Below are 13819 nucleotides of genomic sequence, written 5' to 3' on the forward strand. Positions count from 1 at the left end.
GAAAATAGAAACACGCATATCTCACATCGTAATCGTCTGCAATTTGCTGGCCCCTCAATCTGTTACGGATTTTTCGTTTACTACTTACAATAATTTTACTTCGAGTAAAAAATATTTTTCGGAGATTTGTACAGAAATAAGCATCAAAGTAAAAGACGCAAAAGAACACAGTAAATTACAAAAGGTCAACTACAGTTAAACTTGCAGCAGCATAACATTGTATCAGCGCTTAAATTTCTCATGACGTGACAGATATCTAAAATTTATGTTTTGTTCTTAAAAACTTATGTGTGTATTGTTTGTGACGGTACCTTTCATGGTGAAATGTTAAGTATGTACAGTACTAGGCGCTTACTTACTTTAAACAACTTCAGCGTGATACGCATTAAAAAATCACGTCTAAAATAATATATACCAGCGATACAATACAACGGAAATAGTTTGAACATAACCCACAGCTGGATGGTATTCATGTGACAAAAATTTATCCGAATCATGCAATTTATTCATATAAAAATAATTTACCACCGAACACGAGATAATGAACACAAATACGTTTATGAAAACTCAGAAGGGCTTACCCGAATTCAATAAAGTATAAATAATAAACAAAATAGACTCAAACATACATGTACTTTTGTTGTCATTGCTATCTAAAAAAGATTGCATTGGTTCATTCACGATCTAAGCCGTCGTTAAATCTATTTTGTGTAATGCGTAGGGACTTGCGGCAACGCCCACAGGAGCATGTGATGAGACGCGATGCGAAGCAGCGTGACGCCCATGCAGCGTGACGACTCACACATTTAAAAGACAATAGCCAAAAGTCACATCATTTGCAACACACACGTGGTAGTGTAACACAATACCACGTGCTTACTTTGGTAAATTAATAGGAAATTATTAGTATAATTTTCAATATCTAAATACGAAATTCGAACAGTACAATATCTTGCGACATATTATCATCAATAATTGAAATAAACAGTAAACTGTGTATTTACAAGCCGTCATAAGTCCACAGCTGGACAAATAGACATTCCGTTAAGGTTTATAACTTATTATATCACGCTGCACACTGGGGTGATGACTGATGATGCACATATTGGAGAATATGATTCGACACGTGTATTTCTTCACGATGTTTTCCTTCACAAATTATGCACGTAAAATTTAACGGTGCTTACTCGGATTTCAACCCACGTTCATCGGCTAAGATCCAGTGAATACGTCCCCTATCAAGTAATGCATTCGGCAATCTTGGAACAACGAAAATAAGTAGAGAGATTATAAAATAAACCTTTGGATGCAGATCAAAACCTAATTAATTAACCTGTTACTAATTAATGACATTTCCTATTTCGTCATAATTATCACGAGTAATGTTTTCCGCAAACGTAAGGAAGACCTGACTTGATCTCTGATGTAGCAGCAGATTAAAGATCAATATTTATCAAAGAAATATTTTAATAATTAGGCACCATAATTTATAAAAACCCTCAGGCATTGCTGTAAGTAATCTAAACTGTTTTATATAATAAATTAATTTGGAATTTGGGGGGCAAAGAAAGAAATATAAGGGTTTCAAATAAATTTTAAAACGAGAAATAATTCGTATTGCTAAAGTTACACTCTGCCAAAATATTTACACATGACATTATTTTTAACTCTTGAATTCCTTACAAAAATATTTTTACAGCTGAGAATAATATGTGGATCGGCGCCATCTCAATAATATGCACATTGCATCTGGGGACACGCTTATTATTGGTGCGATAACCTTTGATGCACCGTGTGTAATCAAGCTATGTAAATTACTTTAGAATTTCTTGGAATAAGCCCTGAGTGATTAAGTGAAGGCAGAACGAGAGCTATTTGCAGTCACACTATTCAAAACGTATCATCAATTATCACGCCTTAAACGTTTATAAATTTCTCTTTTAAACAAATGTAAACATGCATTAACTAATCTGAAGACTCTTTCAAATAATGAGAACAATACATAAAATATCTTCTGTAATATTAAATGAAAACTGTTAATGTTGAGTGACATCAATTGAGTCATTAAGAAAATTTGATGATGACGACCGACTTAGGCCAACCATCTGCAGCTAGCCAACTGCGCACTACTTGTAATAGTTTACAATTGTATGCACAAGCCACGGAGCACTCAAAATCCAATAAGACAAACTCGTCACGACCGGAGAAATTTCAGACGCTGGACCAAGGGCTTTATGTGCTTTCGGAACGGAACGTACAAACTGCCAACTTACAAACTCTAGACTGCTTCTGAGAATTTGTTGACAAAAAAACTGAATAACTTTTTGTTAGCCCAATCTGGAATATAAACACAGAAACGCGGAATAAGATAGCCATTATATATAATAATAAATAAACTCTGAATTCGATGCAATTTTTAATTATTATATTAGCGTTAAAGGAACACAAATAACAACAGACTATATTGTAACATAAATCATTCATAACATTTCTTTATTGCATCTTACTTTTGATAAAGCCATTCCCTAAATGGTTTTATAAAAAGAAATAGACATCAGAATGTAAAGAAGAATATGGATGTATGAAACAACAAATCACTTGTGACATAATTCCAATTTTCATTATTAAAGATGTATTTATGCACGTATTTATGTCCAAAGTAATATGTATAACGTATTACATACCATTAAAGTATTACCATCAGTAATTGAGTATCTTATTTACATATGTAAGGTTTATACTATATACAGTTTATCATTTATTTTATTTAGTAGAGAAATTATACCAAAGCCGGTCAGACCAGACTAATCGAGCCATTGGTATAAGAAACCTTCAGACTTCCGCGTCTACTTGACTATCTTTAGTAAATTCATTCTTGGGTATACTTTTACTTATTCTGTTTCAGGTCTAAAAAAATCCCAATACGGTACTTGGATTCACATTATTTTTTGAAAGGTAGTATAATAAAATACTTTTAAAGAACATTGCTTGTACGTAAATATTACGTTATGTACCATTTTTACACAGCGTTAATTGGTTTTATTTATAACCGCACTCCACGTGAATTTCCACTCTATAATAATAATATATTTCTAATATTATCATTATCAGGGCAATTATCATTATTTAATAAGTAGTACCTGCTTAATTCGTTGTTATATATAAATATTGTTTATTAAGAGGCACTTAATAAACCGTGAGAGATGCCTTCTCAATTTTGAATCTCACCAAAATTCTACCCTGTTGAGAAATATCACTCGGGTGTTTTTTATTATAAATTTTAAAAGATGAGTGAGATAGGGTTCTTTACAAACGAAATAAAAATCTGGTTGTCAGAAGCACATTGACAGCCAACAGCAATTTCAATTGTAGTGTCACCTGATATTCATAGACAGACATAGTTTCCATATACAGATCAGCCTTCCTTGTTTATCGATACCTAGAGAGCGTTTTACTTAGTGTTTAATCCTGTAAATGAGTCAAGATTAACAATATTTTGCTTCGACAATAACAAGAGTTTATCTCTTGTTTGAAAATAACAAACTAAAATCCGATCTTAGAAGGCTTATCGGGTCGGGTCAGGTCAGACACGTAATTATAACTTGACTATGATACTACTGTCACCGTATACAGTATTTGCCACCATGATAAACTGATAAGTCAGTTATTATTCAAATTTAATCCAGTTCGTTTCAATATAAACAATGCCTAAGTTACTTGAAACTTCCGCAATGTCAGAAAATACGAAAAAAAAAAACAATAACACACTTCATTGAACAAAATATATAATCGTCGTATTACTATTGTACATTCTGCTAATATTGGAAATAGGTAAATTTTGTTTATTTGTTGGGTTTCTTACGTATTAACGCAGAAGAAACACTTCGTCTGGTTGATAAGAAACATTCATAATTTATATTTTCGGTACGGCCATACACAAAATAGACAAATTATATCAATCAGTGCAGATTTTTTTTAGAATCAGACTATCAATGCAGGCCGATAAAAATTTGAAGATTTAAGCACTTTCTAAGCGACCTGGCAAAAAAGTATAGTTAATATATTTTATGTAGATAAGCCAAAATGAACATTTCGAAAGTCATAGCGTCAAAAAAATGGTAAAAATAACCTTTAGTTCCGTTTTTTTTTTTTATGATATGGTAGGTAAGTGAAAAATATTAAACATTCCACTATTTTTCTTTAAACTCCTCTTGTTAAAATGTAGAGTTTTATAAGTTTTATAAGTAATTAAATTTAATTGCGACCTTTAATGTTATGACAGATTTCAGTGTATTTGTATCTAAAATAAAACACTGTCACTCGCGAAACAGACTTTTGTTATACTTTTAATTAAAGTTGTTATTATTAAACAATCTGTTCTATTTTTTATGTTTGTATTGCACGGACATAATGTTACGTCCGGAATAGGGATTGCAAACCGGCGTAATTTTCAGTCCGGCCGGATTCGACCGGATTCTCATCGAACCGTCCGGATCCGGTCGGATCCGGCCAGATCGGTGAAGATAAATACGATTTGATAAATCTGTCTAATGAGTGGCACAATTACAACAATAATGAGTTTGTATTACATATAATTAAAAAATTTTAGTATCAACAGCTTACGGTAAAAATAAATTAGCGGTAATCCAAAGTAAGGCGTTATTATTTACCTGTTTCGTCTGTCACATATGTTTGCAGTTACATATCGTTTTTAGCAGATAATCTTTTGAAAAGCTTTACCACTTTTCGCACTTATTGAAGAAACTCATTGTATCTAAGAATTACTTCTGCCTTAGAAAGATAAGGATGACCAGGATCAGTTATTGTAACTGTAACTCCTTGTTTATCATCATTCGTTGTGTCTTCGTCATCTGTATCTGATTCATTTGATGTTGTTGGTGTTGTTGCCAGGCGGTCATATGCCTTCTCTTCATTATTTTTATATAAAATATCGACCATAGCTAATCATAGCTAATGTACGAAGCATAGCTGTTCATAACAATTCATAAGCTTACCTACTTTGACCATGACTCTTGCTCTTGCCAATAATATCAGTTCAGTATCAAAACCGAAGATTTTTAAGCAGTGCTGATAGTATGTTCTGCAGTACATTAACTATGTAATTTAATCAAGGCTAGATTAAAGAGTTTTTAACAATTAAGCGCATTTAAAATGTCTACTCATTCAACAGTTCTATAATTTTGCCAAAATTGCTAGCAACGGATCCGGTCCCCGCATCCGGTATATTGGTACCGGATCCGGTAGACGCATAATGATGCCGGATCCGCCGGATTACCCGATCCGTTTTTCCGGATTGCAATCCCTAGTAAACCGGTGTATAATGCAAATAACAAAATGTTCACGGCAGTTTTGATTCACGGAATACGCTGAACTTTGTAGAGCTTTGTGCAGCCTCGTCTACGTAGATAACACCCACTCATCAGATATTCTACCACCAAACAGCATTATTAACTATTGTTGTGTTTCTGTTTGTAGGATGAGTGAGCGAGTGTTACTACTGTACAACAATATCTTAGTTGCCAACATTGGTGGCGCATCGGCAATGTAAGGAATGGTTAATATTTCTTAGAACACCAATATCTATGGACGGTGGTAATTTGAAATATTAATAGAATTTCCCTCCCTTTCGTTTCCCAATATTTTAAAAACATTCAGTAGAAAATCTTAATAGTCATGAGAAATAAATAAGCAAAATAGCCATTGTTTAAGTAATTATTTATTTAGATTAGATTTTTTTTTTGTTTCATTTTATTGAATAATACTGTACATTCGCCATATTTTTGTTTTTTTGTTGTGTTTTCTTTTTTTAAGTTTTTTTTTTTAATATAAGAAAGTTTGCTATAATCTTCTAAAGATTAAATACAACCATAAATTTACCGTGTGAAGTCGGTTCGGGTAGCTAAGCTAAATACTATAGTTTCTCATAAGGTTTAATCAAATTCTAATACACAATTTAACACGTTTCTTTTTTAATTTTATTTGTTTATTGAAATTGGGTGATAATATTCAATGAACAATATTCACTCGTTTCAAAAGAACTTGGATTATGTAAATATTTATTATTGATATGAAACCAACATATGTTCTATATATAACAAATCATTTTCTAAAGAGATTTCATAATATTGTTGGACTTTGTCCTAATGTAACATCTTGTCTGTTATTAGTAAACAAGAAAATAAGTTTTTATATACATATTTATATACTACGTAAAAAAAAAAGAAAATTGTCGTACAATCTTTAAGTTTTACTATACAAGTATGGTAATTAAACTTAAAACTTTTGTCATTGAAAGGGTACCGAAGGTATGTACAAATAAAAATAGGTCGAATTTTTATAATATACTAATTGCAACATTACGAATTGCATTTGGAAATATAAATACAATGGTATAGGTATAAGAAACATAATTTCATTGTGAAAAAAAAAATGATAACATATTTTTAAAAATGGAATATCAAATATCACATAATATACCTAATAAATATTTAAGAAATTAAAAAACATGCACAAATATACACTTCTACACAATTTTGTTGAAAAAAAATGAAGCTTAGATTAATTTACATTTAACGTGTTCTTTAAAATAGTTTTTCAAAATTCTCCACATTTCTATTTCATTTTACTATGATACTTTTTAAACGCTTCATTATTACTAAATAATTTAATAACTGCTTACCTGCATATCCATTTAATTCTAATCACTTAACGAGCACGATGTCAACAAGTTTTTACGTAAACAATAAAAACAAAAAAAATAAGGTGTACACAAATCGAGATGCGCGTGAGTCGATCGCGTGAGGGTGACTGGTCTACTGAATCCAGACTCGCTACAAAGGTCCAGGAAGGTCGGTGTTTGTATATGTTTTAACGTTACCTTTTATTAATATTTCTCACATAATTTCAATGATTGCATACACTTCGGTATCAGTGAACCTGAGCAAATATATAGTTACAACATAAGTTTACATATAAGAGACTTATGCTCACTCCTGTAAGTTTGAATAGAATTAAAAACTTAAAAGTCAAAATATCATAAGGCTCGTTAATAGTCGTACATTTTCGCAACGATATTTTTTCATTCCCGAATTTACGTAGATTTTCTTTTTCTGTATTAATATTCTAAAGTTATGAATCGAAGATTCGTGAAGAAATCGAATTAAAAAAAAAAAGTTGTAAGTATTTTTACCGGTTGGTATTGATATAATGAATATTTTTTATTAATAACATTCACACTATACAATTGTTTTAGTTTATTTTGTAAATACCTAGACATTTTTCCATTGTATAAATATAATGTTTTTATCTTTATGATTCTATTTAATTAATTAAAGAATGAGCTCATTTTAATCAGCATATTATTAATAATAAAAAATAATAATGGTTTAAATACAGTTTCAATAAATGCGGTAACAAAGCTCAAGCAGTACTTTCTCCTTATCACTCGGGGTTAACGATTTTCGCATGGAAAAGTACTAGCAGGGTCGCTTGTATAAAACAATGTCACTTTTATTTATAAATAGAGGTGCAGTGCGCGGGCGCAGTGGGCGGGCGGCGAGAAAAATTGGCACGCGAATAAAAGTTCGTAAACGGCTGCTGCGGACGCATCTAAACTCGTCTGACACCATTATGAGACAAGAAATTCATTTTGGGTTATCATTTTGTCGTTTTTTTAAACGTATTGAATTTTATAAAAGTAAGAAATAAAATAATAAAGCAAGAAGAAATACTTGTTTAGTTAAAATAGTCTTTAGAAGTTTAGACACCCAAGAGTTGATTTGGAGTACTTCTACTCAACTCTTAGTGGACCCGTCCACACGGCTTAAAAACGATTTGCATTATTAGTGACAATGATAAAATAATAGTAGTATAAGATCTCCCGTAAATGTTTATACGTGATCTAATTTTAGATATAAATAAGATAATTTATTTACAACTTAATATACTACACACGTAATTAGGTATCAATAATAATTTAAACCTAATTACGTATGCACTAGCATAATTACAGTATTAATGAAACTCTTAAACGTGACTAAAGCAGAGCTCAACCTTTTTGTAAATAAATTATGTATTTCTTTAAATAAGTGAATAAAAATTTCAAAGGAAAGAAGAACTTTAATATTACTTGTTAATAATACGATAACTTTACAAATATTTCTTTGATTTTTAGGTAGGCACAAGTTTAAAAAAATATTTAAATACTATTAACATAAAAGGAATATGATTTAAGTAACTTTTTTTAAAGAAGATAATTAAAGACCTATTTAAAAAAAAAATGTCATTCTTGTTTTTTATTTGAAATACGGATAGGCCTTTCTAAAAGTCTACACCTATAAAAGAAAAAAACATAACAGACTTTACTCGTCCTTACTTTACACGCGCAAATTAAATTTTGCCTGAGTGTATTTATGCCGGCCCGGTTTTATTGTGTACTTACCGCTAGCAGTTCATACTTCGTATATCCATCTTATTGACAAGCAAATACAGAAACCTGAAATCGGGCTATACAAACTAAAGGAGTAAATGAAATTGTTTAAGTAATACATATGCATAAACGTAAACGTATTTAAGTACCTACACAATAATGCTCATTTATTATTGAAATATATTTAAATCATTATGATTCCCAGCTTAGTTTATGGTGAAAGGATTATATTTTTTAAATTTTATTATTACGTAACATGTGAGTCAATGAATGAATAGAGTGAGTGAATGACGACGTGCCTGTGGTTAACCGCTCGTCTCTATTTCCTTGCAATCCACCTCGATGTAAGGCTATATTGATTTATAAATTACATTTAAATTAAAACGATTTGTACAATTATGTACAAACTTATGTTCGCGTCTTATCATATATGATTAATTACCAAAATCTTTATGGTTTACTCAGATTTATGGGTACCCGATAAATACGTGTCATTACTAACTATAAAATAATAAAAATACCTACAACTACAAAACAAATAACTTTCTACATAACCTTGAAACAATTTCTAAATTGCACGCACAAGCAAAACACAGAATATGCTGAATTCACATCACGATTCCAACTATTTACGGTATATTGACCTCTGCACTTCAGAGTTAGATAAAATAAAATGCAACTACACTGCTTAGTGTTCAACGTGACAGATTTCTTGTGATCAATAAATTGCATGAAAAACGGACATTACGCAAGAAAAAAGTAAAATATTTTTAAATATGTTTGTTCAAATTTCGAACAGGAAAAGGCGGCAACTAAAGATCAATATAATATGTAAGTTTGTATTAACCTATGGCTATATTTGTTAAGGAATTCAAAAATTGTCAATGAGGCACGGAGATGCGGATTAAAACATATAATTCCTTTTACAGACAATATAAACAATACAGATAACAAAAAATAATTATTATAAGTTATCACGTTAGAAACTGTGAATAACTGAAAAGGAATGAAAACAACTAATTTTGAAGAAAGTTAAACAAAAGATTCAGCTAGCAATACATATGACGGTAAACAGATAATAAAATAGGTTACGCTCTCTTTTTAAACAATTTTACTTTTGATAGTGTTATTTATTTATTTAATAACAATCACAAAAGTGATAAGTCAACTTCGACCGCGCATGCGCCGCCAACAATTCGAACTAAGATGTTTTTTACCATAAAAAACATGTTACATATATGGCGGTAGAATAGATAATACCCTCCAAGATAGGACCGCATAAAGCCCATTCAAAAAATAAGCGCAATCCCTTTAGTAGGTGAAATCGTGAGTCGTGCTTGGCATTGATAATAATTATAATAAATATTGAATACGTGTTAATAACTAAAGGCCTATAACTTTATTCGGGTAAAATCTCTAAACTGACCTAGATAGATCGCATAATATTTTACCAATCTGAAGATAGTAGTTAAATAGTAATACCTACCTACATACATATTTGTATTGTCATCTCTATCGGATATCAAATAATGTACCTACTTTTCCAATACAATATTCTAAAAAAAAAACTTGTTGACTGATAATTTTGATATGTTTATGAAAAATTAATTTATCAAAAATTTTCTTTCTTTTTCAGAAACCATTACTAAATTTAACTGTTAGTAGGTTTTTAAATTGTCGTATTAAGTAAGAATATGATCATATTTACGAATATTTTATTATATACAATCTAATTGAAGAAATATATTATCCATAAATTTAAAACTACATCTCAAACACACTAATGTATTTTCAAATATTTCAAAGGAATATTCCACTCGGCTGATGTCTGATATTTGCTTTAATCACAAACTTATCTCCATTTACTTACACTGCGCAGCATTCTGTTTTGAAATAATTATATGTTAAAGTATATAGCTAGTGAAAATATATTTTTTAAATGTTTATTAAATTTAGAAAAATAAAACTTATTTTGAAAAATAACGCTAATTGACAATCATAAATCTACCACCGGCTCGGTAAGAAATTACTGAGACCTAAGACCAGCGAAGATAGGGATGTCTTTAAATTATAAATAATTGAAAAATATCCTCATTTCAATCCGTCTGGAGGCGATCGGATTTAAAAGAATTGGTTCCAATAGGAACTCCACCACTGATATTATTCTCTAAAATTCGTTAGGTTTCTATAATAATTATTATGTACTCTGTACAGTCTTACTGTAGAACACACATCGATTTTACAATTAAACATTTTAACGTTTTTATTAGTCTTAATAATACAAGTGTATATTTAAATTATAAATGAACGTGACGTTTAATAGAAGGAGCAAATAAGTTTATAACATTTCGAAGTTGATAAAAATATTAACCATTGTTTCCGTTTTTCGAGAAATTTTAATATGCATACTGGACATAAAATAAATACTGAAAGATGATTTTTTTTTTTCAATTTATTTCAATAATAAATTATTAGTGTAAATAAAACATTAATATCATTATGTTAAAATTGATCATTGAAATGTCCGCTTGCCGTTAGTGTATTTCTTTTGTTTAAGTGTTTTGTTTTTTTTTTATGACATCGGTAGGCGGACAAGCTAATGGGCCACCTGATGGTAAGTGGTCACCACCGCCCGTAGACAATGGCGCTGTAAAAAATATTAACCATTCCTTACAACACCAATGCGCCACCAACCTCGGTAACTAAGATGTTATGTCCCTTGTGCCTGTACACTGGCCTACTCACCCTTCAAACCGGAACACAACAATACTGAGTATTATTGTTTGGCGGTAGAATATCTGATAAGTGGATTTTACCTAAGTGTTAAACTGAGGATCTGCAACGATAACAAAGCAACAATAATAAAAATATATAAGAGTAATTTGAAAGTAATATAATTATTAACATATCATGTATATACATGCAGTGGCGAACTAAGCCCGTCAGAGGCCCGAGGGGACAAAACAGTGTGAGGCCCCCCGGCTTTAAAAAAAAAGTAGTTTTACAAGCTTTTTATTCAGTTTACATTTGTGTATACATAAGTGTTTATGTTTATTTATTATTTAAAATTTATTTATTTTTGTTTATGTGTAAAAATTCTAGATGGCTGTAGATTGTAGTGTTTTGATCTTGATTAAATGATATAGCTACTAAACACATTTTAACGTCTTGTTTAGGATTTGATCAGGGGAGCGCGAATGCATTTGGGGGGTGCAAGATTGGAGGCCCGGGGCGAACCGCCCCTTCCGGCCCCATGCCAGTCCGCCACTGTGTACATGTCTTTTAAAAATTAATTAATTAAAATTCACTAAAACTTGCCCTTTCATTTCTACTGCCATCTATAGACGAATTCGGGAACTAAAACGTCCAAGCGCCTACTTACAAGTTCGTACTCGTCGTCGCCGTAGCAGATTGCTATGCTGCAATTTTGTCACAGCTTTCAAATAAATATTAGTGACATATCTGAATGTGTTTTTTTTTCTCGATTTACGAAAGGAATAAAAGCTTACAATTAAAAATTATCGCTATTCAATTTACAATAAATAATTATCCTTTATTGGATAAAGTTCCGAATTCAGTTCAGCGACTCAAAATACAAAGGTATTAGGTATTATAAATAAGTATTTAGGCAAAATTTAAAGGAAAAAGGAACATGGACTTTTCGAAACTACACCCCCACTTTATTCTGCCTAGTCTATGTACCATGTTTTGTTAATGATCATCGTCAAATGAATTATTTCAACTTTTATTAATAAAATAAAAGAGAGACAACTTGATACCTTGACATAATATTGTGATGGTTATTCGTATTTTTTTATTATTATTTTGAAAATGCCATAATAATAATTACTTAGAAAACTTAGACAACATATAATTTGGTACCAAATATAATTTATATATACTAATTAATTCAGAAATAACTTTGAAGAATGTTCGGATGAAACTAGAAAACTGACATTTTATCTTATGACTTGATCAGGCGACATATTTGGCAGGCCATCCAAGATAGCAAGTGCCAAGATGTTACAGTAACGATTATAATTCAACAATAATTTTACCCACCGAAAGTCTACGTGACAGAGATCATTTATTACACATTATATAATCACATTGAAGTGTGGAAGCAACATTAATACTGAAAAGCTATACGTATATACAAATAATTAAAAATATATAATTACGATGACAATACCACTTTCGTTAAAAAAAAAAAAATTAAGAAAGTTCGTGTCAATATCATTTTAATGTAGACATACCTAATTATCAGTTATTGATATGAAGCAGTCCAACCGCATATTTTTATGAATTTATAGGGCATGTTATTACTGTATCTCTTTAATAGAAACCTGTCAGACGTAATTCAGTTTTATGTGATAGCAATAACCATGAAATTAAAATAGCTTCAAGACAAACGCCAATGGCGTTTAAGGCTGTGCTATTCTTAAAGCCCATATTTAATAAATAGAACTCACAATTAAGATTGGTGGATCTTAAAGGTTTATTTATTGAAAGAGGTGAATTGCCGGTCCATCTACAGTATTTTTTTTAAATTCATGCCTATTTATATTTATTTTAAATAGTTATGCAGACTGGTAAATGGGCCACCTGATGGTGGGTGGTGACAACCATCCCTTACATCGTCAATGCGCCTATCCCACTGGAACTATGGTGTTATATTGGCCGTAGTGACACTGGCTCACTCACCACGCAATACAAACTATTGCTTTTTGATTGTAGAAAGTCATAAATCAAGCGATGATTTTAGGACGTTCAACTAAACAAAGTCTAGCTTTTAAATATAGATAAAAATATATAATAGATAATATAGATAAAAATGATTGTCTTATAACAGATATCATTTATATTAACTTATTGAAGAATTGAAGAATTCAGAGAAGAGTTTGATTAAAGGCTAAAAAAATATTTTATGTTCGAAACTATTTCTATTGTTTTAATGAAAACTAAATAAATAATTTATGTTTTTATTTATGTACATTTAACATAAACAAAATTATTGTTACGAGAGAAAGCTTATCTCTAAAAGATTTCTTCCGGCTATCGCGTAGTGAGCAATAATGAATAGGTACTTACATTTTTATGCTGATGTATGTGCAGGCAAGATAACAAATGTTCATATAAGTACATTATAATCATACTTTTTTTAGTAGAATCGTTCTTATTTGCGCACTAAAAAAACTTGAACTGTATACAAGAACTGTTCGTGTATAATAATGCATACAAGATTACTGCGTATCACACAATATATGGCTAGATATGTGGTTACTACACAATACATTCAGAATAAATATCGATTATATAGCTCCTAATATCACATATTATATTAAATGTTATTAATAAGGTATTGAGATA

The 13819-nt window shown here is 30.6% G+C and overlaps 1 protein-coding gene across 2 annotated transcripts in view; it reads right to left on the reverse strand.

The window, feature by feature from the left end:
* The window catches only part of LOC113402918 (glycogen-binding subunit 76A), a 43485-nt gene that overhangs the window by 26811 nt on the left and 2855 nt on the right, over window positions 1-13819 (reverse strand). Inside the window, exon 1 of one of the 2 annotated variants that reach the window (XM_026643277.2) lies at window positions 6701-6845. The exons of the other annotated variant lie outside the window; for it this stretch is intronic. Coding sequence (XP_026499062.2) covers window positions 6701-6712 — 12 coding nt within the window. The 5' untranslated portion in view covers window positions 6713-6845. Of the gene's footprint in view, window positions 1-6700; window positions 6846-13819 lie in introns of those variants that run through there. 2 annotated transcript variants of the gene reach the window in all.

This window comes from Vanessa tameamea, chromosome 16, assembly GCF_037043105.1.
Source record: "Vanessa tameamea isolate UH-Manoa-2023 chromosome 16, ilVanTame1 primary haplotype, whole genome shotgun sequence".
Classification (NCBI taxonomy): Eukaryota; Metazoa; Arthropoda; class Insecta; order Lepidoptera; family Nymphalidae; genus Vanessa; species Vanessa tameamea.